This window comes from Pelodiscus sinensis, chromosome 5 (genome assembly GCF_052426305.1).
Source record: "Pelodiscus sinensis isolate ZL-2025 chromosome 5, ASM5242630v1, whole genome shotgun sequence".
Lineage (NCBI taxonomy): Eukaryota > Metazoa > Chordata > Testudines > Trionychidae > Pelodiscus > Pelodiscus sinensis.
The window spans coordinates 115,236,185-115,261,524 of NC_143056.1; the positions used below are offsets into that span (position 1 = coordinate 115,236,185).

Sequence of the window (25,340 nt, forward strand, 5' to 3'; positions counted from 1 at the left end):
AGCCAGTGAAGGATCCAGATTAGGAACCTTCGCTGGACTGCCCCAATCCCCATCTGCTGGCTTTCCAGCTTCTCCACCTGGAACACTGGCAGAGAGAGAGAGAGAGACAGAAGGCACTCAGAAGCCAACAGAGGGAAGGGGCATTTGAAGGACTCACTAAATAATTTGAAGAGCAAGCTGGCGTACGTGGCACCAGCCTACTGGAGAAAGTTGATGCCACCACCTGAGGTGTGAGTGCCACCTGCTGTTCTTGCAGTGCCTGGAGAAAGCTGCTGGTGTGCTGAACCAATGGAAGGGAAAAATTCACAGAACTATTACTGCCTCGTTGCCTTACTTTCTTCTTGTTTGTTTTAGGGCCCAAAGGGAGAGAATGTCGGTTCCATCACTCAGCCGCTTCCCAGCAGCTATTTGATCTTCAGAGCAGCCTCAGAATCAGACGGTGAGTTCTGGCCGGCCTCTCCTCTCTCCTCACTTTTTTCCCACAGCTATAAACGCTTGGTGTGCACTCTAAATAAGGGTTTGGTACTAGGAGCTGAGACGTGCCTTTTCCAACGTTCCTTTCCTATTCAGGAAAATAAAGATTGTGATGCATTGGGGGAAGGATGTGTGGGGCTAAGGTTTTATGGCTTAGACACTAGGTTTGGACTTAACAGGGCAGAACAGAGCAGGAGATGGGACATAAGTTCAGTTCCTGATTCTGCCATATACTCGCCATGTGACTTCAGGCAAGTCACTTACTCTGTGCCTCTGAAATGGGGATAATACTTTTTCTTCTCTTCTTGTCTACTTGGATTGTAAGCTCTGTAAGGCAGAGACAATCTATGGCTACGTCTACACTGGCCCCTTTTCCGGAAGGGGCATGTTAATTTCAGCTATCGTAATAGGGAAATCCGTGGGGGATTTAAATATCCCCCGCAGCATTTAAATAAAAATGTCCGCCGCTTTTTTCCGGCTTTTAGAAAAGCCGGAAAAGAGCGTCTACACTGGCCCCGATCCTCCAGAAAAAGCGCTCTTCCTTCCTTCAAAGTAGGAATAAGATCCTCCGGAAAAGAGCGCTTTTTCCGGAGGATCGGGGCCAGTGTAGACGCGAAAAGCCGGAAAAAAGCGACGGACATTTTTATTTAAATGCCGCGGGGGATATTTAAATCCCCCGCGGATTTCCCTATTATGATAGCTGAAATTAACATGCCCCTTCCGGAAAAGGGGCCAGTGTAGACGAGCCCTCAGTGTTTTGGTGCCTTGTGTTAAGCACTTTTCACTGTCTGGGCTTTTTAGGTTCTATACAATAAATAATGTGCCTCTGCAATGTTTATATAAATAATGTGCCTAGGCAATGTTTATATAAATAATGTGCCTAGGCAATGTTTAAAGGAAGAAAAATAGATTTGACATGACTGATTCATTGAGGGATCCTGCTTCAACCCTAATTCACATGCGCATTTATGCCTCTTCTCAGTATGTGACTTCCACATTTTGTGTTCTACCAAGTCATCTAATTTAGTTAGAAATATTTTCTGAAATATAAATCCATCTGTATCCACACATGATACAGGTTTGAGTTACTAGCATTCAGTATCATGAGATATTGGATGTGTCCTCTTCAGTTCCCAGAATAGAAGGTGGGGAGATATTTGCACTACAAAAATATGACATTGTATGCTACATTGTAACTTGAGTGACGGTGCAACTTTCTCCAGTCTAGATACTGCTGAGAATTATGGCTGGGGTTTGTCAAACATGCTTAAGGGAATTGAATGCTCAGCTCTCTTTGACTCTTTCAACCTTTGAAAATCCCAGTGAACAATCTACTGCAGTTCCCTAACCTGAGGTATATGGACCGAGTGTTAGGACCCCCAGACATAGGTGTGAACATGAGGGTGTTTCACACCAAAGGTCCCGCTGAGTCAGATGTTCTCCAGACACTTCTGGTGGCAATTGATGCTGAAAAAAATTAGCAGGTGCTTAGCACCTGTCAGCAGCCAGCTTCTTCCGATCTGCCCCCAGCATCTACCAATCACCAGCAGACCTGCCAATTAACTCCTTCTCCCAGCAATTCCTGCCCACTGTGGATCAGCTGCTGCACAGCAAGCTAGCTGGGAGAGGCAAGGAGCATGGACAGGGTGCACCCAGGGAAGGGAGATGCCTAGAAGATGAAAAAATGATCACCAGATTTGGAATCCAGAGATTATCCCCTGCCTACGATTGGCAGACCTCTTGAGACTTTGAGAAGGGAAGAAACATATGTTATTTTCATGGGGTTCTGCTCCAAACGGTAAATTTCCTGAGTGCAGGAAACTTGGTTCAACCTTTCTGTGGCTAGTTCTTGGAATATGACAGAGTTGAATTTGCAGGAAATCTGTCTGGATCCTTCCAAGGGCGCAAAGGAGACAATGTGTTGGTGAAGGACGTTTTCTCCACCCCCTAAGTGGGGATAGAAACATGATCAGTGCAAATAGACACCAGTGGATCCACATCTGCCTTTATTCTAGAATCCACAAAATGAAGGGTCAGTGTATTTAGGTCAATGTATGATAAACATGCCAGCTTGCTATGTGAAAATCTCTCTTAACTCTGTAATGACTACAGAAAAGCAGTGGTTCATAAGTAGATAAGAAGATTAAAATCCTGTTTTCATTCCAGTTGACTTTCAAAGTACTGTAGCTCTTGGTCATGTCGAAATTAACCCATGTTGCTCCTTATAGGCCTTGGGCCTGATTCAAAAATCTCTGACGTCAATGGATGCCTTTCCATTGATTTCAGCAGGCTTTGGATCAACCATCCTTTTGGCTAAAGGTTTGCTTCAGTTAGGTTCTCCCCTCCTCTCCCCCAACCCAATAGGTGTCAAATGAAACATTGAGGCTGCTGAATGCGTTTCTGGTTTGGAACCTGGAACGTGGTTAAGTGCACCAGCAAACCAAAGGGGAAGGCATTCCAGAGGCCTGGCTTATTTTATTTCTTTTGGGTCCGTGACTACTATCATCTCTTCCATTGGTCATGTTGGGGGGGAGGGGAGGCAGGCCTGCTGATGGGCTGGGGCAAAGGGGGAAGTTATCCCAGGGCCTGGCAATTCAGAAAAGCCTGGGGCAGTGCCTAGATCTCAGGCCCTCTTAAATCACTGCTGGAGTGCCACACAGTGTGCACAAGGCAGCTTCGCGACTGCCTGGGGAGGCTGGGCATGCTATGGTCCAGGCGGTGCTGAGGGCTGGAAGGAGCATGCCATGCTCCAGGCGGTGCTGAGGGTTGGCTGCCCTCAATCCCACCCATTCTCATGCCCTGCCCCTTCTGGGTGTGCGGAGCTGCTGCCCCCAGCCAGGGGCCCAGTGAGGCTGTTGTCTTCCCCCAGGAAGGGGCATCTTTGAGGAGGAAAAGCACTTTTTCAATGCAGTGAAATTAGGTGGAACTTGTATAAAACCAAAAGTGTACAGACTTTCCTCTGAATGTGCTTAGTTACACACTCTCCTCCCTGAATTCTACCACTCATACATCTCATTTGGGGAAAAATTTCAGAATTTCATCTCTCACTAAATATCTCCTGTGCAGAAATATGTAGGATGATTTCTAGTACGCACACCCTTTTTTAAAGATGGCTTTCAGATAGGTTTGCCAAAAAATACAAACATTTCAAATCTCAGACAGCCCATCTGAAAGAGAAACAGACGTAATTCCTCAGGCTTTTGAGGCAACTGAATAACTTCAATAACTGCCTACCTACCCAAGCCTTAAAAGCTGTTATTTCCTTAGCAATCAATGTTGCATGCCATTCCATTAACTTAATTAGAAGATGTGCAATGCAAGCAATGTGGTTAATGCAACATGTGCTTGTGTTTAAAGAAAAATCACAGTTAGACGGGCACTATCTCTTATCATTTCAGTCCTCATCTAAAAGAAAAAGTCATACTAGAAAAAGGTTTGTCATCTTTGATTAAAGAGTGGTAGCTATATGCCATCTTTGTGGTCTCCTTAATCCCTAGGGCTGCTGTGGGCTATATGAGTAAGCAAGAGCAAATTCAGGACTGTTCTTCCCTACCCTATCTAGTAATGGCCCCCAGGGGTTTGGGGAGTGTCCAGACAGAAGCACTACTCCAGTTATGCCCTGAGTCTCTGGTATACCTAGAATATGTTCAATACACTGTAGGCCAGAGGGATAAAAGGGTCCAAATCCCTGCCCCTGAGTATTTAGAATCCTGTTGGAAGTTTCTGCCAAATGAATTATTATAGATTTGTAATAACCAAGGAATTAAAATAGTAGGTTACTAGAGCATATCTTTTTAAGTATGGAGTGAAGGAAGGACCATTAAGAAGAAGATCCACAACATTCAGGTGAAATCACAACTAGTACGTTAGATTATTATTTTATTTTTTAATTTTTTTAATTTTTATTTTATTTTGCCTCTTCACTTGAAACAGATGCATGCCGCCTGAAGAGCAGTTCATGTGATGTCTTATTTAAACATGGGAGGGGAAAAAAGCAAGAACCTAGAGATCTGAAATGTGACCTCTCTATTCAGAGAGTCTAGGAACAATGATTAAGGATGAAAGAGGAGAATGTTCTCGTATGGCTACAAGAATAGTCAAGTGCAGTCAGCACAGCTTTGGAGAAGGGAAGCCATGCCTAACAAACTCCATCAGCTTCACCAAGGAGGCGTCAGTGAGAGTTGATAGAGGTGAAGCCAGTGGTATAATCTATTTGGCATTGGCTTTCATGGAGGCTTTTGATGCAGTATTGCTCCAAAAGATGTTAGCGTGCAATATTAATGACTAGGATATTGATTGTGAAAATTTCAACTGGATAAAATATTGGCTTGGGAGCTGAGAGCAGTGATCGATGGATATGGATTGGGAGGGTGATATCTAAATAGCCAAAGGCATCACAGTTGAGTTCCATACTCGGTATTGATAATTTGGAAAATGTCATACATGACACTATTCACATTGGCAGGTGGCTTGGTACAGTCAGTGTCACGGGAATGGTTGCATGTAGAGAGTCCTAAATAAAATGGGTCAGGCAGCACAGGGACTTGCACCTTGTAATGTGGATAAACATTTCAAGATGCATTTAAAAAGAGGTGGGAAGGAAGGTAGGCACTTAGAGAGAGCAAAATGAGCTGAGAAGATGAATAGACCCAGAGGGCCTTTTTCCCATTGCATAATGCTAGTATATGTTTACAGTGTGTCCGTGGATCCTTTCCTCCATGAATCCGCCTCCACACAAGTCTTGACTGTGTGCTCCTCCACTCAGCTTCCTATGCTAATAACTAGTGAGCACATCAGGTAAGGTTAATGGTAATTCATGAGGAATTCCTGCTTGTCCAGGGCTGAGTTACATAGTACGTTCAGCAAACAATCCGGCCTTACACTTGGCTGTACCATGATTAGCAGCTTGTTTTCCCTTTTACAGTGACAGAATACCCTTTTTTCTGCTGCACCATCTGTGACAGACAGTTGTTGGGATTTAAGATCCTAGCTTAGGGACAGTCCATGGAAGTGCCACTAATCTACAGTACATTTTACATTCCATAAAAGCCAGGAGCAGTCTTTGCTGCCGCTTTTTATCACACATGATTGTATCTGGAAATTCAAGGAAGGTCAAAGCAGCCCACACAGCTCCACTTCTACAAATATAGGGTTTTTGGTTTCCAGGAAATGGAAGAGAATTTTATTCTGGAGACAGCCATTATCTAAATAAGATACACAGTGAAGATTTCTTCTTGTGAGTGGCTTTGCTGTATTGTTAGAAGTTGTCATGCCATGAGCCAATCCCCTTCTCTGTATACACTGTTGTGAGTGGACCCAGCCAGTGAATCCTGCATCCCTCTGAGGCTCTTGGGTCTGGGTAGAGCCGGGTCACTGTTCCAAACTCTGGAGTCTAACGAGCACACTTCCAGGTGCAGATCATGTGTCTGCCACCCTTCCTTGGGGATGTGGGGCTTTGCAGCGTGTCTGCTTTTCCCCTCAAAACAAGTGCCTGCTCATACATGCTCCCTCAGAGTTCCAATTCATTTTGAGAACTCAGGGTCTCAATTAACCGTTTCAGGGGCAATGTGGCAGACCAAACATGGGATTAGTCCAGGAACTTCTTAACCACAAGCATTTTTACTCTTAAGAGAGTTGCAGATCTTTCCAAATAACCTATTCCTAAGAGACAACTTTCCTCTTGGTCTGAATTTACCCCTTCTTTGAATGAGAGGTCTGGTCAGCCTTTCAGGAAAGGCTGTCTCTTTGTGTTCTGCTGTGTGATAGTGGATGGCCCCCTTGTTCAAACAAACCTTGTTTTGCCCATGCGCTCAAGCTGCAAAAGGCCAGCTCCTTCCTCCAGTCAGACTTCTCTGCAGAAAGTCCATTTTCCCAGGGTAATAGGCTGGTAGTTGAGACCGTCACCGTGGTGGCCTTAGACTGAGAAACCATCATAGATCAGCTATGGACCTTCAACTAGGACGGTCTATAGACATTTAATACAAATGGCTGTTCTAATAAAAGCTGGAAGTTGCACTATGAAATGGCCATGATGAAGGTTACAATCCAAGATGGAGGTTGCAAGACCAAATGGGTTACACAGTTTGGTACAGAGGTGTTAGAGGAAATAAAACACACATGGCACCGAAAAGGCAACTTGTAAGAATAGTTCAAAACAGCACGTTGCTAGAGGTTAAGATGTGGCAGTGGTTTCAGTCCAACTTCTGCACCTACATTTTACAAAGGAATCCTATCCTGGCATCTTAAAGATATATAAAGCCACAGTGGCAATAAAGCGTTAATTTTTAACAATTAGAATTTACCCCAGGATTGTAGCAGATTCTCCGTGTGTCTAGCAGTTTTATATCAAGATTGGATTTGTTTTAAGAAGCTGCTCTACTTCAAAAGGAATTGTCTGGGCAGAGTTCTGTGGTCTGTATGATACAGGAGGTCAGACTAGATTGTGACAATGGTCCCATTTGGCCTTGGAATTCATGACTCTCTAGATGGCCAAGGGGCTGGTTGGTACGTGCAAATCAGGTTTGCAGAAGCCACAAGGGTAGAACAAAATGGGAGGTAGTCAACAGAAAACATACTCTTTAAACTACTTAGCAACAGAACCAAATCAGGGTCTTCCCCCTCATTTATGATTATTTAAACAATATACATTTGTCAGATGACAATACGTTGCTGGCTGATTGTTAGAAGCATATCAAATAGGTGTGAGGAACAAGTCCAAAAACTGGATGACTTTAACACTTAAGAGATGTGATATTCTCTGCATGGTGCACTGTCTGGAGTTTTGTATGGCTATTTAGAATAGGACTTCCAAATAAAATTGAGAAAAGGGATTCAGACTGGCCATTCTCTGTCCAAAATTTTGTGGATGGAGGAGAAAAGTGGTCTTTTCGGGCTACAGCAGATTTTTTACCTGGTAAATTATTCATGAAATTGTGCTTGTGTTTTTGATCAGCTCTATCTGCAATGTACATAAGGAGCTATGATAGCTGTCTTCATTCACACCTGATTCACCCCTCCTCCCAAAAAAAGGCAGGAGGTAGGGGATTGGTTTTGGTTGTGTAATATATAGGCATTCAGGTGGGAGTCCTGAGCAGTGAAGTGTGTGCAGGTGGATAGGTAGCTGGGAGATCAGTGGGTATTACAGGCGGTACAAGGCGGTGATTGGAGCTCTTGCAGGGTTAGTAGCTGGAAGATCCAATCCAACAGGCTGTGACAGGTTGGAGAGGTGGGGATAGGGAAGGTGACAAGACACTATGGTTTAAACAGCAATCCACAGGCAACAATGTATTGCTCACACAGCTTCCTGTTCCTTTTGGGGTCTCAATATAATCTCGGTGCTCACTGAGAGTGCAGTCTGTCCAGCTAATCAGGAGCCTGGGATGTGGTGGTTTATTTAGCCTTCAAGTCCTAAAACTATAGCTTCAGAGGTATAGCCAAGTTAGTCTGTAACAGGAAAAACTTAAAAAATAACGAATAGTCTAGTAGCACCTTGAAGACTAACAAAACATGTAGATGGTATCATGATCTTTTGTGGGCAAAACCCACTTCTTCAGATGACTGGAGTTTAGGAAGTCTGGATCCAAGAATAAATAAGGGGGTAGGAGAAGAAAAAAAAAAAAAAAAAGGAGGCAAAAAAAGAGAGAGAGAGACCGTGAGTAGATGTTTCAAGTAGTTATAAGAGGCTGATCAGAACAATTAGTATCTCTATTGTTTGGTTGGTTGGTTAAGGCATTAGGACATGGAAAGTAGCGCGCAAGCCAGCCAATGTCCCTGTTCATACCATTTGCATGAGAATTAAACTTGTAACTCAAGTTAAGTTCCATTCCTTCCCTTTGTATTTGGCTTGTGGAATTGGCCTGACACAACATGGGGATTTGGAGATACTATCGGATTTGCTCCAATCCCACAGACCGAGACAAACACTTACAGGATCTATATAGAGCAGTCTTAAAACTGAAATACCCACCCAGAGAAGTGAAAAAAACAGATCGACAGAGCCAAAAGAGTACCCAGACACGAACTACTTCAAGATAGGCTCAAAAGAGAAAACAACAAAATTCCACTTATCACCTACAGTCCACAGTTTAAACCCCTCCAACGCATTATCAACAATCTACAACCCATCACTCACAGGCCTTTGGGGGGAAAGGCCAATCCTTACCTATTGACAACCCCCTAACCTCAAACAAATTATTTCTAGTAACCACGCAACACAACTCCATCATAACCTCTATCATCACACCTCCATCCAACTCTGCCGTCACATCTATACCAGCAGTTTCATTACTGGACCCAACCACGTCAGCCACCAAATCAGAAGCTCATTTAACTGCACATCCACTAATGTGATCCATGCCATCAAATGGCAACAATGCCCCACTGTCATGTATATTGGCCAAACTGGACAGTCTCTACGGGAAAGAATTAATGGACACAAATCAGATATTCGAAAAGGCAATACACAAAAACCTGTTGGAGAACACTTTAATCTGTCTGGATACTCTTTCAAAAGCCCCCTTATTCCTCCTAAAAGGAGGTTTACCAGGGGGCTTTCGAAAGAGGAGGGTTTTCCGATATTTGGCCCCGTGTAGGTGGGGCAATATTGGGAATAACCTCTTCTGGGGGGGAAAAATGTAAGAAGATATGCAAATTTGAGCCAAATTTGCATATCTTCTTTCAGAAGCCATGCGTAATCTAAATGTGCCCTGAGTCTGATTCTTCCTGTTGAACATAGACAGTCTCTGCTAAGCAGACTAGGGTAATGGTTTAACAGCAAACAAAATGAAGTTTGAAGACTCCAATTGCTTGTCTCTATCCATATCCTGAATTTTGATGCTCCAGGCGACCACTGAGCATCTAAATACTCATTTTCCATCACTACATGTGGACTTGGATGTCTGGATGAGGTCATGGTCCCCACACTTCTCATCCTGCAACTTGTTTGCTGGCTGACTGCTGGATCCATGTGAGTCTATTGGAGTCATTGAAGCTACGCACAGGAGCAGCACTCTGAACCACACTTATAAAGCTGCAGGTATGAGGCCTGCAGGCCTGTGTTCCTAAATTAGGCCCATAATGTAAATTTATGACAGATGCAGATTAGGATAGGTACTGTTAATATCTATTGGGTTTTTTTGTTTGTTTTTTTTAAAGATAGGTAACGTTACTACTATTGATTTTTGCCAGATACAGGATTTTTGCCAAATACAAATTTTGCTTTACAACAGCCCCATTTTACAACCCCCCGCAGTTACAAACTTTTCCGAACTTTTCCGTAAGTGAGGAAGGGGCTGAAATCCCCCGACTTACGTTCTTAGCTCTGCATTAACAACAGCTTATGACACCTATCATAAATGCTATCCCCAGGGCCAATCGTGTTGCAAGTTGGGGGCAGCCTATACACTTAAAGGGATGAGGAAAAGAAAAAGGTGGTAGAAGAGTGGCCAAGAGATAGAAGGGAAACAATAATGGAAAAATGAAAATAAACAGACCCTGAGTGCTTTCATATCTGTCTTTGTTGTTTTGCTAACATTCAGAGTCTTGGATCTCATTGTGAATGACAATATCAGTATCCATTCCTGATCACGATTTTGGGTGCTAATAACTTTTCAGCGATCACATGAGGAATTGAACAGGATTCTGGAAATTCTGAGCAGAATGGTACCTCAACACCTTGGGCATGTCTACACTGAGAAATTATTATTTTGAAATAATAATTCCTGAAATAACTATTCCCCGAGAAAAACAGGAGTACAGATTTTGAAATAAATAACCTCCTTTATTTCAAAATAATGGGCTTGGTTAATGTGGAAGCTCCACTTATTATTTTGAAATAAGAGGGGGTTGTTTTGCAATAACTCCATAGGATAGACCAGGGTCTAGAAAGGTGGACTGTGCCCCTCCCTGGATACGAGAACTCTGAATGTCAAATGATATAAACCTGAATACTTTATTCTGCTTTTGTTAGGCAAACTGTGGAATCTCTGGGCTATTTAAACATTTAAAGTACTCTGATGTCTCCATTTGTGAAAATGAATTAATATTCTTGACTCCCAAATGAGAAGCTGTTGAGAAACCTTAGGTGAACATTTTTGCTGTCCTCTCTGATCTCCTACACTCAGACAAATCCTGTTGTTCTCCAGGCCGCTGTTGGTTGGATGCCCTAGAACTTGCCCTGCGTTGCTCCAGTCTTTTCCGACTCAGCGCCTCCAAACAGGGGAAGGATGGAGACCTGAACTGCTCTTCTGATTCTTCACATGCTGGGCTGTATAACCTGTTGCACACTGCCACCGTCTCTGACCAGGAGCTCTTTCAGTAAGATGATGCTTTCGGCTATTGTACATGTAGAGGTGTTGGAGGGTTCATGTGCAAGACTTGTTTTGTTATATTTCCAGATTACACAATGGCCACAGTTGTCTTGGTGAGAGGGATATAGTTGAACCTATCTCAAAGTCTGTCTCTGTCTGTCTTGGTTCTTATATTATACCCATCTGGGTGTCTTCCGGGAGGGAGGGAATAGCTCTTTTGGGTGCAGTCCTAAAGCGTTGACCTACAGGCTATGAAAGGCTTGGTTAGTGTTCATCATGTGAATGTGCATAATAAAGGATCTATGTTGCCTTAGTTGGGTCAAATTTCTGTGGACACACCTTCTGTCATGTCTGGCCACCAATTGGTAGATTTAGCTGCTAGTCTGTTCTTATAGCACTGAGAGTACACCTCTGTTAGTAGCACTATAATTAGGAAAGCATGTGTACTGTATGGCTACATAACTGTGGTGTCCACCCACTTACTGGGGTTGTAGTTTTCTGCCTCTTCCTCAAATGCAGCATATAATAAACCTTACATTAAAAAGTCTCACTATAGCCATCTTCCTAGCCACACTCTTAATATTACATCAGCCTCTCCTAGCACTTCACTGAAGACTGCTGGCATACACATGGGGGTTTTCTCTGCTCCCTACAGCTAGATCAATTGCTTTAAAAATACATCTGCTCCAGCATATAGGAGGCTGGATGTGAAGCCGGCCTGTTTCTGTCTCTTAGTTGCTGTGTTGGGCAGGTCATTTTGCCTTCCTCTTTGTGTGTGTCTTGTTCCCACCATTTGTCACTCTTCCATTAAGACTGTAAGCTTTTTGGGGAAGGGATTGTCTCTTGTACATATAGCAACTAGCACAATGAAACCCTGTTCTCCATTGTTCCTGTTGACAATACCACAATATGAATCTAAGACTATTGTAACAATAGGAGAATCCATGTCCTTTTCAGAATGTGAAATATTTGCTAATCCCAAGGCAGGACACAAACTTGCCAAATGTTGGGTAACATAGAGCATCAATGTTTGTATGCACAGTTCTCTTATGGTGAAGGCCTGTTGCATTTTCAGCTCTTACACTTGCCATTGTTCTTCAGTACCGAGCGGAACTTTCTTTGATATCTAGCTGTAATTTGTACCATCAACAATGGCCTTTGTTCTAAGTGTCTCTCTCTCTCTCTCTTTTTTTTTTTTCTTTAGTTCTTTCAAGGTATAACATGGGGTAAGACGGAGCAGCAGCAAAGTGGTTGTGTTACTAGGGCTTGCAGATTTAATTGTGTTATTTTATGGGTCTGTCCTTTTGATGTTGCTGTCTCAGATCTCCTTGCTTTTTAAGACCACGTATACAAATAATAATGCCTGCTTTGGAAGCCTTTTAGGCTAAGTATGGCACTTTACAGCACTGCAACATTCTGGCTCAGGGGTATGGAAAAACACCACCTCCCAGAGCTCATCAAGCTACAGCCTTAGAAAGTGCCAGTGTAAACCAGGCTACTGTGCTGGGAGCTGTACTCCCAGTGCTATCCCACCACCCCATCAGTGCAGTCCCTAGGGGACCCCGTGGTCAGGGACAATCCCCAGCCCCAAAGCCCACCCCACCTCTTTCTGCCTCTACTCCACTCATTTTACCCCTTCCCTGAAGCCTCTCCACTGAGATACATGACCTGTAGTATTACTGGAGGACCTGGTGTGGGGAGGCAGAAGGGACAGACCCGCCACACTTACTCTTGCGATGGGAGCTGTGGGAAGCAGAGCAACCCAGCAGCTTACGCCACTCGCCACCATCTCCCAGCCAGGTCATTCTGCTTCACCACTGAGGCAGGAAACCGAGTGCCCAGCCCAGTCCCGTCTGCTTTCCTGAGCCCTGCATCACTTGTGGGGAGCAGAACAGAGCCAGGCTCTGCCTCTCCTGGAGGTATTTTACCTACAGTGCTGGGAGAGCTCTCTCCAGGCAAGCCTGCCATGGCCACGCTGCCGCATTAAAATGCTTCCACAGCTGCACTTTAAGCTTTGAAGTGCAGACAGAGCTTTAGTTCAGGAGTGGGCAATAATTGTAGATGGGGGGCCCACTTCATTAATTTTTGAAGTGGCCCCGGGCCGCCCCAGAACGGATGGAGTTTTCGATGGAAGGGGCGGGGCCAGGACACTTCTGTGCTCCACTGTCCATAGACACTGATTGGCCTGGGCGTGGAGGAGCACATGAAGTTTTTGTTCCTGCCCTCCTTCCCTTCTCCCCCACCTAGAGAGAACAGCCAGCTGTTCAGAACAGCTGGCAGTTCCCTCTAGGCACCCGCGCCCCTGGCAGGCGGAGGAGACTTCACGTGCTCCCCCTCTCTTGCACCCAGGTCAGTCGGGACCTTGGGGGGAGGGGGAACACAGGAATTCTCTTGCTTCCTGCCCCTACCTGCAAGGAGCGTGTGGCGTTTAAAGTGGTCCGGTCCACTCGAAGCGCTGCACGCCCCTTGCAGGTGGGGGCAAGGAGCAAGAGTGGACCAGTCCTTTCTAAGTGCCGTGTGCTCCTAGCAGGGTGGGGGCAGGGAACAAGAGACTTTGCTTGCTCTCCCTACCCCCAGGCCCTGATTGACTGGGGGAGAGGGGAGCGGCAGGGCATCCGTGGGCTGGATCCACCCGCTTGGCCCCTTTGCCCGCCCCTGCTTTAGTTGGTACTGACCCAGTGAGTGCTGTATCAGTAGCTCTCCAGTGGGCTACTGGAGGTATATGTTGTGGTAGAGTTTGTGACTTTCTTCAGATACATACATATGCCCGTCCTCTGTAAGACTGTAAAATCAGATACTAGGGTGCTTGTAAGGAAAATACCGTTGGCACTTACTGTCATATTGTCTGAGGTGTGTTTGTGTGTATAACAGTAGGCTTAGGTGCTTCAACCAGGGTTTGGGGTCCCATTGTGTTAGGTGCTGTACAGATGAGTAAAGAGACTGCCCCCACCCTGGATAGTTCACGGTCCACATGCCACCCCTTCTGTTGAGGTGCACCATTAGTCTGTCATAAATCCTTGGCTGTGGATCAGAAAGGAGAATGGTGCCATGGGGAACGTGCATTCAGACCCATAGCTGCACTGAATAGAAAATCCAGGGGAAAGAAGAGAACACTTGAAGCTTCTAACTCAAACATACATTCTGTGTCTACAACAGCTATTTTATTCTTTGTTCATTCATTGAATCTTAAGGGCCCTACTTGGGCCTCCTGCATTATAGATCTCAACGGTTCCCCATGGGGCTAGAATTTCAAAAAGAGCTCAGCCCCAGGGAGACACTGGTCAGCATGGGTGGGGCAAAACACTTGTCAGAGTCTGGCCAGCAGTGTAGACTTTTCCCACTCCTGGTGTGGTGTGTGGCTCTACCACAGAATTCAGGTGTTCTCAAGTTTTTTAGCCTTGGAGAATTTGGCAGCTTCATAAGTCGCGTACAAATCCCCCAAAGCAGCATTAGCAGATGTGCAGATGGGGGGGAGGAGGACAGAAGAGTCATTGCAAAACCAACTACCTCCAGTGTTGAGATGATTCTTGGTTTTCTACTCATAAGAACGCATTCGTTCTAATTAAATGCCTTCCCTTTAGGGAATCCTGCCCAATTACGTTGGCATGCTATTATTAGGGGTCCAGTTCATTACATTTAACTGTATCTTCAAATTAATCAAATGCTCTGCTCAAAAATAAAATGGAGACAGATGTTGTATATTTGGGAGCATCCTTCCGTCTGCAGGGAAAATCCTCTTGTGAGCCAGAGCTGAATTTTTCCACTGACTGGTTTTGTTCCTGTCTTGGTGGGAAAGAAATAGAGGCGACAACAATAGCCATGTTTAATAACTGGAAAGAGGGTGAACTTTCAAAGCACTTTGCAGGGTCGCAGCCTCTCAACTGCCCTAGAAATAAATGGGAAAGTCAGGCAGGGTTTTTGCCGCTAGTCATCTTGATGTTAGGCACAAGTGTTAAGGGGACTAGAGCTTTTGTTTTTATGCTTAAGCTGGTCTATTTTATTGTTGCTTCTTCCACCCCATTTGTGTGCCTTGTCTACTTGTGGGTCCTTCCTATGTGATATGTTGTTTGCACATTCTCTGAGATGGGCACTGTTTTCTATAAGGCTGTGTCTAAACCACATCCCTTTTCTCGAAAAAGGGATGTAAATGAGACACTTCGAAATTGCAAATGAAGCCGGGATTTAAATTTCCTGTGCTTCATTCGCATAATGAGGAGTACAAGATCTTTCGAAAAAAGGTTTTATTTTTTGAACAATCCCCATCTAAACAGCCGTTTTTCTTTCAAAAAGCCCCTTTTTGAAAAAAAACCATGGCTGCCATTATGGAAATGAAGCGTGGGAAATTTAAATCCTGGCTTCGTTTGCAATTTCGAAGTGTCTAATTTACATCCCTTTTTCGCGAAAAGGGATGTAGTTTAGACACAACTTTATATGTATGTACAATAGTGCTTTGATCCTTGTTTGGGGTTCCCAAGTGCTGGCCAAGTAGAAATCCTGAACAACCGTATATTTCTCTGGTGCACATACTGATACAGTACACGTGGACGGCTGGCAGTAATGCAGCCCTGAAACAAAGGGTTTACTCTTGTTTGAGTAAATGAAGGTCTCCTGCTGGCTTTAAATGCTGTTATTACAGCTCTGCATTTTGGGATTTGACCCAAAGTCTGTTAAAACCAATGATAGTCTTTTTTCCATTGATTTCAAAGGAATTTGAATCAAGGCCCATAATTTGGCTTTTGTTTATAATGCATGTATTTACAGATTGTTTTAAATGATCCTGTTTGAAATGGCCTGGCTCCATTCCATTCTCTACATCCATCAAGTTTGCTCTTCAAAGTGAATAGATTGTCTCTTCCTTTGTGCTCTCCAGAGCTGCTCTGTAGCTCTTAGTCTACTGAGGTCTCTAGAGGGCTAGTTTGGTAATTACTGCACAGTGTTAATATTTGGAGAATTTCAGATGAGTTAACTCCTGCCTGTTGCACTGGTCTGGAATAATTCTGAAATATCAGAAAAACGTCTCTGCAGAATTTTAAAGATGATGATGAAAGACCAGGAGTACAAAAGGAATAAGACTTACACAACAGGAAGTTTAAATCCTCTCTGAATGTAAGGGAAGATTGTAATTAACAGAAGTTGGTCTTTTTACAAATGCTATTAAAGCATGTGCTATTTTTTTCAAACATTGAGACTGGCCCGTATTGTGAACCTTTCTCTCAAGCACGTGCATCCCAAGGAGAAGATTTTCACAAGGGAAGGGAGCATAACAACCATATGCAGAAGACTGACAAATTTGAAAACATGACCTATGAGGGAAGAGTGAAAGAATTGGACTTGTTTAGTTTGAAAAAGAGAAGACTGAGAGAGGACATGATAGTGGTCTTCAAGTATCTAAAAGGGTGTTACAAGGAAGAGGGAGAAACTTTCTAACTGTCAGGGTGGTTAAACACTGGGATAAATTCCCTAGGGAGGTTGTGGAATTTTCATCACTGCAGATATTTAAGAGCAGGTTGGATAGACATCCATCAGGGATGATCTAGACTACGGGTGGGCAAGGACACACACACCCATTCACCGTTGGTGGGCAGGTGGCTGGTGAGCCATGACTGATGAGGGGGACACAAGTGAAAATATTGGACAATTTGCCTGTTTTTAAGAAAAAGGGCACTCATAGAAGAGCTTAAATATGGACTGTCCCTTTAAAAATGCAACCTCTGATCATCCTAAACCTAAAAAGCTTGGTGTGTGCTAGTAAAATTGTGTAGTTCAAGAGAACATCTCTACCGTCAGTACTATGTAGTGACAGTCATTGATACTGCTCACTGGGATAATTCCCAAGGATATAAAACAAGACACTGCATGGAGGCTTAGTAGGAGATTGTCACATTCCAGAGTGTAATCCAGTCTGGTGAGGGACTCTCCCCTTTGCCCATGTAGCCTTGGTGCTGTACAGTACCTTACAGCAATAGCTCTGTCCTAGGACTGCTCTCAAACAGTCTTCTGGCATGCAAGCCACACCCTGAGGCTGTGTCTAGACTACATGCCTCTGTCATCAGAGGCATGTAGATTAGACACATAGGCAAAGGCAAATGAAGCCGCGATTTAAATGATCGCGGCTTCATTTAAATTTACATGGCTGCTGCGCTGAGCCGACAAACAGCTGATCAGCTGTTTGTCCGCTCAGCGCGCTAGTCTGGACGCTCCCCTGCCGACATCAAAGCCCTTTGTCGGCAGCCCCGGTAAACCTCATCCCACGAGGAATAACGGGGCTGCCAACAAAAGGCTTTGATGTCGGCAGGGGAGCGTCCAGACTAGCGCGCTGAGCGGACAAACAGCTGATCAGCTGTTTGTCGGCTCAGCGCGGCAGCCATGTAAATTTAAATGAAGCTGCGATCATTTAAATTGCGGCTTCATTTGCCTTTGCCAAAACAACAAATCTACATGGCTCCGTCGATGGAGGCATGTAGTTTAGACATACCCTGAGTGTCTGGCCAGATGTAACTGCAGCCTGCCAGCCCCAGTTTACACTTTTTTACTAACTTTGGCTAATCTAAAGTGACCCAACATTCTCCCAGTCCCAGATTTCCCCCCCCCCCCCATGTGTGCTAACTAGCTCTTCTCCAGCACAGTCCAGCTGTACTAGGTCCAGTGTCCCTTTAAGGGAACAATACACAGCAGCTTGTTACCTTAAACAGAGTTATGCAGACAAGTTAACCTAACCTGGTGTTTTCAATTAAAGAATAAAACAAATGTGTTAAACTACAAAGAGAGGTTTTAGGTATATACAAGTAATGATACATAAAAGTTCGAACAGTTACAAGAAAAAATAAATATAAAATGCCTCCTAGTGCCTAACTTAACAAACTATGCTTGATTCAAAGCACAGTCCCTACCACATCCTTCCCACTGTATTGCCGACCAAACTTTTCAGGACAGGACCTCTCTCTCAAAGTCTAGCAGCCGTTTCTTTTGTCATAACTTCAGAGAGGGAGCCGCGAGGTAATGTGGGGTGTTTAGCCCTCATTTGTATACTTCAGTCCCCCAAGTTTTCTTTTCAGTTGAGAGCAAGGAGATGTCTGTTGAGGAAAGATGCTTCAGGCTGTTTTATTTCACCTGTGTATGCCGAGATGTCAGTTTTTCTTTTCTTTGCTGTCTGAAGACAGTTCATAGTTTATATGCAAATTGAAGTAACCACCAACATCCTTTTGTTTTGAAATCTGTTTGATCACTTGTGCCTGATTGGGGCTTGAGATTGAACAGGTCCCTTTAGCTACGTGAGTTTGACTGTGTCTCTTGAACATTATACAGGAAGGATTCGATACATTTTACTATGTTGCTAGATACATGATATTATTGACCAGTGACTTACTGGTTTCCACTTATACCTCACAAGGCATATTGAGTAGAAAGAGCATTACAGGAGTGACTGTGTCGGATGTGGATGCAAGGATGCATTTGGTCACAGAAACATCCCAATAAAACAGTACGCTTGGGGAAGGGGTCGTATTGGTGTTCTAAATTGCACAGAGCCCTAAACTATCACACTTCGCTGAAAGGAACATAGCTAAATCTGCATTGCTACATATGACTTGCCATCCTGTGATCCATCTAGGAAGTGGATTGGGCTCATAAACAGAAAATAAAACTGAGGTGTGGTAAGATTGCTGAGTGGTGGGCCCCTTCCTTACTTGCATTCTTTATTCTGCATTTGTTCTCTTACTAGGTTTTACATTAAACGTAAAATCACATTGTTTTTCATTTATGAGAAACTAAGTATTTATATCAAAAATAACTGAGCACGAGACACTTTGAAACATAGGAACTGCCATTGCAGGTCAGACCAGTGGCTCATCTAGTCTAGTATCCTTTCCGACATTGACCAGCATTCGTTTTTTCAAAGGAAGGAGCAAGAAACACTGCAGTTGACAATTCATATGGTAACCTGTCCCAAAAACCTTCCTCCTACCCCTCTTTATTTTGGGGTTGGACTGTTCCCTGAAGTATAATGGCTTGTGTCCCTTTCAACTCTTGGGATTTGTTCGTTATTAAAACTCTTGGGTATTCTTCTGAGCCACATAAATGTCCAATCCTTGCTTTGAAGGCTGTTCTTGGCCTCCACATTACTTTGTGTCAGTGAGCTCTGTAGGTTAATTGTACATCATGGAAGGGAGAAACTATTCACCTTTATCAGTATTAAGTTTGCCATCAATGTTCCCTTAACCTTTATTGTTTTGGATTACTATCTTCCTCCACTGAAACAGAGTAGTGGCGAAGGCAGTGGTGGTAATGATGAGAAGAATGTATTGCTCTATGCCATCCTTTTCCTCTGACAAATATTGTGTGCTACTGGCTGGTTCTTATGCAGGTAAAAATCTCTCTTCTCTGAGATGCACTGCAGAGCTCTGCCTGAAGAGCCAGTCTCAGCTGCATATTCCGCATTCGTTCTGTATTTTAAGTTTTGACTGATGCCAATAGGTGTTTCATGTGGGGGCAAACGCAGATATGCAGTGGAGGACTGGAGAGGAGAATTGTGACCTAAATGTTTTTACCGCCACAATGGTATAGACCCAACCACTGAACAAGCTGTTGTCCTTCACTCTTCTGGTTACAAGGAGTGTTCCCTCTAAGCTGTGCACTTGGGCGGCCACCCAGGAGCGATTCAGGTGCTGCTCAGGTGATTAGCAGAGCACCTACAGCTGGCAGCATGTGTTCTTATTGGTGGTGCACATCCACACATGCCTCAGTGCACATAACAAAATTTATTCTGTACATGGATGGAAACAATTACAGGGAACATAGGTTAAAAGTCTCTGATTTTGGGTCCTGAGGGCTTTTTTCATACTGGCTAAAATGCTTCTTTGTAATCTGGCTTCATAAATCAAACTGAGGCAATGTAACTGACCTTGTGTTTCAGTCTTAATGAATCAGCTTTGGAAAATCACCACATGGAAAATGATGCTTTTTCGGACAAGTCTGAGAGAGACAACATAGAGGAGTCTGAGAACGAAACTCACGAGAACAGCCGGAAGACGAATGAAAGCGAGAGTGACCAGTCTGAAATCCATGGGGATAGCTCCCAGGAAAGGAAAGGGACGACCTATATGGAGCAGATCTATGAGGAATTTGGTGAGGTAAAATATCATTCTGAACTCTTATCTATTCCACTGAAATGTCTCTGGCTTCCTAGTGTTCATCTCTCCATTGTATTCAACCTCTGGAATGCAAGGCAAATTCTAAACCTGCTCAGTGAGTTCAGATGTTTCCCAGGTAATGCTCTGTGGAGAGTTCTGACAAATTTTGTTGAATTGTCCTTATTTAGTAATTGTGTGTTTAGGAACAGCAGCTCCTCTGTTGCTCTTTGACATGTTTCCAGGATCAGTGAGCACTTCAACGGGGCATTGCATTGCGGAGCTATGTAGCATTTCCACAGCCCATCATGCTGCAGGAGGGGAATTATCATTCCAAACCTGTATTCTGACCAATTAGGATGTTTCAGTCTACTGCCTGATGCAAAATATGGCGCTTTCTTATTCACATTGTACAAAATGGACTTTTTGTATGTTCTAATGACCATCTGAGCCACTTGGTCTGCTACATGAAACAACCATTTAGGAATCCATTTTTCACACCATTTAACATTAGGATGCATTCATGTCTGACACGAGGACTTTTGTTGGATTTATGTCATTGTGACTTCTTTGATGAAGATAATGTGAGAGCAGCTTGTGGAGCTGACAGCACTGGACAAGAATTGGCTAGAGGAGACTGGCAGCCAGAGGGGTTATTCTTCTGCAGTGACACAGAGATGGAAATGTGGCCCACTGTTTAAACAAGGGAATTACATTCTGGTTGATGCATCACGGAGAAGCATTTTGTGCTAGCGATTAAGGATGTAAAAGAGTAGTTGAGTCGACTACTTGCTCCCCCACTGCCTCTATATCAGAGGCAGCAAAGGGGGAGGAGGAGTTGGTGCTGTGGGAAGCTGGCTTAAAACCTGGTTTCCCCCAAGCACTGTCTCTGCGGTGCGGGACAGGGGAGGCAGAGGTGCAGCAGTCAGGGACCTGGTGTGAGCTGGGACTCAGCAGACCTGGCTCATGCCAGGTCTGGGACCTACCTCTGCTGTGGCTCTGCAGTTTAAATGTGGCAGGAGCCAGGCTGCCTGTGTGCCCGACTCCTACTGCATTTAAACTGCAGAGCCACAGCCAGGCCCCTCACCAACTAATTGTGTACTTGATACAATTTATATCAAGTACACAATTTGTCGATATTACCCACTCCTTAACATCGTTACTAGAGATGTCTGCCCTGGGGATTTAGTTTGACTTCAGACAGCACTGTAGCTTCAACAATACAAACCTTTTGCAGAGATGGGGTAAATACTATAAGCTGTGACTTGCCCGAGTACAGTTTAACTCTGTTTATCTTTGCAATATATATATATCTACACTGGTGCAAGTAGTGGGATTGCCTGTCTATATTAGTAAGTTGCATCAGTGCAGCTACATTAGTAGCCTCTGTCTCATGGCTTGAGACATCCCATCCATCTTTATGGCTAAGGAGGCATGACTGTGAATAAATGGTTATTCTGCTTGGTCACTACTTCCGCTCACTTCAAATCCTAATGTACAGCAAGCAGTTACAACACATAGCATTATGACTCAGACTAGGAATATGCAGCAGGGTCAAAGTGAAATTAGCTCTGTCCATGGAAATATGTTTTAGAAGTGATCTAAATACTTGTCACATGATAGACTGTGCTGAAGGTGTCAGCAGGGTAGATCATTTGGCACTTCTTGAAGAAATGGATTTTAGACCTGACTGACTGATTGCTGCTGCAGATCTTTTGATGGACTACATTGGAGAGTGCGCCTCTCCAAAGTGTGTGGCACCCTTTTTCATTTTAAATGAGTCTTTCAAAGCTATAGATAGCACAAGCTCTGTGAAATGGAACAAAATTTGGTTCTATGGAGTGACATCTTTCATGCTGAATGAAGCCTAAAGTGAGATAAATACTGGCAGCAGATCAACTGTGCAGGCAAATTTGACACCCAGGGGGCCCTCAAATAGTTCACTTGCTGCTTTGCTTTGGTGCTGGCTTTTCATATATATTTCTGTTCAGAGAGAGTTCGTGATTTCTTTTTTCTCATCTGGACTTGCATCTGAGACAGGTGAGAAGGATGTGGGTGTAATATCTCCACCAGATGATATCACTGATGAGTAAATCACACCCCTCCCTTCAATAGTGCACTTCATTATTAACACTGGTAGAGGATGGGTCTGAGAGCCTGAGCCTGAGAGATTGAGCTGCAGTAGCCAATTTACAACACAATCATCCTAAAGCATAGGTATGTTTTCTAGTCTACAGAAGATGTATAAACATTTGCTATTATGGCCCAAATATATAGAATTTAAAAAAAAACTTCAGTAAAGTTATGGACGCTTAGTTGAGGGGTATGTACATGCACTTCTATGTAATTTTCAGCTTTAAGCTTCTATATTTGTGCTAGAAATCTGCAGTATTAAAAACAATTGCAGGAATAAATCCATTCTTGCAAAAGTTATCCCATAATATAAAAAATTACACATCTTCATAAGATGGACTGACAGGGGAAAAACAACTTTGTTTGAAAAACTTTGCGATCAGAAGTATGAAAGCTTCGTCCCCTCCCACTCATCGCCCCCCTCCCCCCCAATGATTCATTCTCAGTGTAAGTCCTTGCATCTCAAGTCCAGTCAGGAATTAATGTGTATTTCCAAGATGTGTACACCTGAAAATCTGGGTACATTTAAAAAAAAACCAGCGGACAGACCCAGAATTATGATGTTTCAGCTAGCACTACTCTAAGTTCTCAAGTGATTTCTGTTTCTTAAGTTGTGTGACTCTGTCATTGGAAGGATGGTAACCTCACAAAACTCGATGGACTAAAAAGGGCTTTGCTGTTCCTCATCATTCCCATGTTTTCCAAAATACTACTTACCCTTTTTCCAATCCTTGCTCTAATGCAGAAAATGAAGTGACTTACTAAAATAACAAGTTACAAAGATAGCTAGTATGAGATGCTGCACTCAGGTCTGTTGTGTGCATTCTAAAATTCTCTGTTTTCTTGGCATTCATCAGCTCATCTCAAGACATGTCATCTGCTTCCCTGTATTGAGCTCTAATTTGGGGGACAGGTTTTGGGAAAGAACAGATGCTTGATCTGATGGGTAAATTACTGCCTATAGAATGTAGGAAGGAGGGATCGATAGACTATAGCAGCATTCAGTACGGAGAGTTTGGTAATGCATAGCAATAGGGAGCAACCCAGAAGCAAACGCCAGCATAAGTGGCTGACTGGTATCCAAAAAGAATGGGAGCAGATTCTTGGCAGGTATATTTTAGCGCTACTAACACCACCTGAGAATCTGGCCATTTCAGGGTATAAAAACACATTGTTACTCAGAACTAAATTGCACTTTCAGAAACGGTTCTATCCCACTCTTTTGCCTGGGGCACTAAAAGAAGCAGAAGTCCTCGTGAGATAAGGAACACATGCATGTAGTGTTGGGTTTTTGTTTTTTTTCCATTTAGCTCTAATGCCTTTTGATACCAGCTCTGATAACTAATATCAGTGTTACACTTCACAGTGAAACTTTTAATCCTGCTGCTTGGGGAGCCATGCATTCTGTTCAGTGGTACCCCATGTGGCTCCTTTGAATTCAAGGGAAGTGCCTAAGAGTAACCTAAAGCAGCACATTATCTGCTGGTGAAAGGTGCTGGATTGAGAATCCTGCAGGTGACAGTTCTTTTTTCATTCCACATGACTGCCTCAGCAGTACAAGCTGTGGTGTCACACATGACTTTGGCTTACTAGGATGTTTAACCCTGAACATAAGAACAGTCGTACTGGGTCAGACCAAAGGCCTGTTTAGCCCAGTATCCTGCCTTCTGTTCATTGGCCACTGTCGGAACTATCTATTGATCCATCTCCTGTTGCCCCTTCACAGCTTCTGACAGAGACTAGGGACACCATTCCTACCCATCCTGGCTAATAGCCATTGATGGATCCAACCTCCATGAATGTTTCTAGTTCTTTTTTGAACCCTCTTAAAGTCCTAGTCTTTGCAACATCCTCTGGCAAGGATGTGTCTGAAGGGCTGCTTCCGCTCTCCATTGTCTGTTCAGTGACTGGTCTCTACTAAGATTGTCAGCAAGATGATGGCGTTTGCAGTCATATTTTTTGTGCCCAGACTAAGTGAGACTGCCACTCATTCTACATAACCCACCACGCATCTGCCATATTCTAATGACTTTCACTCTCTGTTGACCAAAGGCAGTTTTGAACTGCTGATGTAGAAGATTTTACCGTTCTCAATCCTCTGGGGTGAACCAGGCAGATGCACTTTGCTTTAATCATCACCTACTGTGCTGATGTACGTTTTTTCCTTTCATGTAGACGGGTGAATGCTCTCAAACAGAAACGGTCTCTGAAGAAAACAAGAGCTTGATGTGGATTCTGCTGAAGCAGCTGCGGCCTGGCATGGACTTGTCGCGAGTGGTGCTACCCACCTTCATCCTGGAGCCACGCTCTTTCCTCAACAAACTCTCTGATTATTACTACCATGCTGACCTACTTTCCCAGTAAGCAGCACTTACGGCAGACTTAGTAGGAGTCTGTTGCCCAGCTGTGTGCAAATGTGTGAGAGCATTAGTTTGGTTCTGGCAGGGCCATTTGTACGCTTGAGAAGTTGCCCCAAAAAGGCATGAGTTCCTAGTTTGACCTGTGAGGCTGTAAAGTGGGTCAGGAATCCACTCTGGTGACCTTTTAAAAACAGACTGTTCCCAGTGGAAATCAGAGATGTGAGGTAAGTGAGGAAAATGGGAAACTCTAGACAAAGCTCCTGCTGCACCCTTCCCTCAAGTACAGGCTAGAATAGACAGAGATGCTGTTTATTATAAGCCTGTGATAACAGCACTACGCCACCTTCTGATGTACTTGTGGAAAGAGATTTGTAAGACAAAGCATACAGGAGAATACGTTTAAGCAAACCTGCCACTGCCTGAAACAGATATAATTAGTGGCACTTAAAACATAAATGAAAGCTCATCTTCATTGACCTGAGCAGTTTTTTGGAGGGCAGAGTGGAAAATGCTAAATATTTCCCCTCTTGAATGGGTATGGCTTGGTATATTCGAACAAACTGAAATTATGTAATATTTGTGCATAACCTCACATGGGTAGTTTGTGTTTTATTATTATTCTGTTACTTTAAGCTGTTCTTAAAATTCCAGGCATTTTCAAACGTATTTGTCAAGTTACACAATTTGTAAGGTTCAGCTTGCTAGGTGACACTGTTTACCCTGGCTATTACTGCTCACTGGGTGACTCTCCGGAAGCTTGAATGTTCTATTCAGAAAAGCATTTTGAAGTCTGGATATTTATTCTAAATGTGTTTGGCGAGAGTGGGCTATCTCAGTAGACCAGTTTTGTGGGGGAGGTGGGAGCCGGTGCCCATGGGGAGCCGGTTTTCTCCCCACGTGCACTGGATCTGCCTGTCTCCCCGCCACTGTTGCCCCTAATA

At 43.8% G+C, this 25,340-nt stretch overlaps 1 protein-coding gene across 1 annotated transcript in view; it reads left to right on the top strand.

The window, feature by feature from the left end:
* Positions 1-25,340, top strand: part of OSBPL5 (oxysterol binding protein like 5) — a 246,834-nt gene that overhangs the window by 190,853 nt on the left and 30,641 nt on the right. The window contains exons 7-10 of the mRNA XM_075928129.2: positions 355-439; positions 10,617-10,788; positions 19,693-19,909; positions 24,215-24,399. Coding sequence (XP_075784244.1) covers positions 355-439; positions 10,617-10,788; positions 19,693-19,909; positions 24,215-24,399 — 659 coding nt within the window. The remainder of the gene's footprint in view (positions 1-354; positions 440-10,616; positions 10,789-19,692; positions 19,910-24,214; positions 24,400-25,340) is intronic.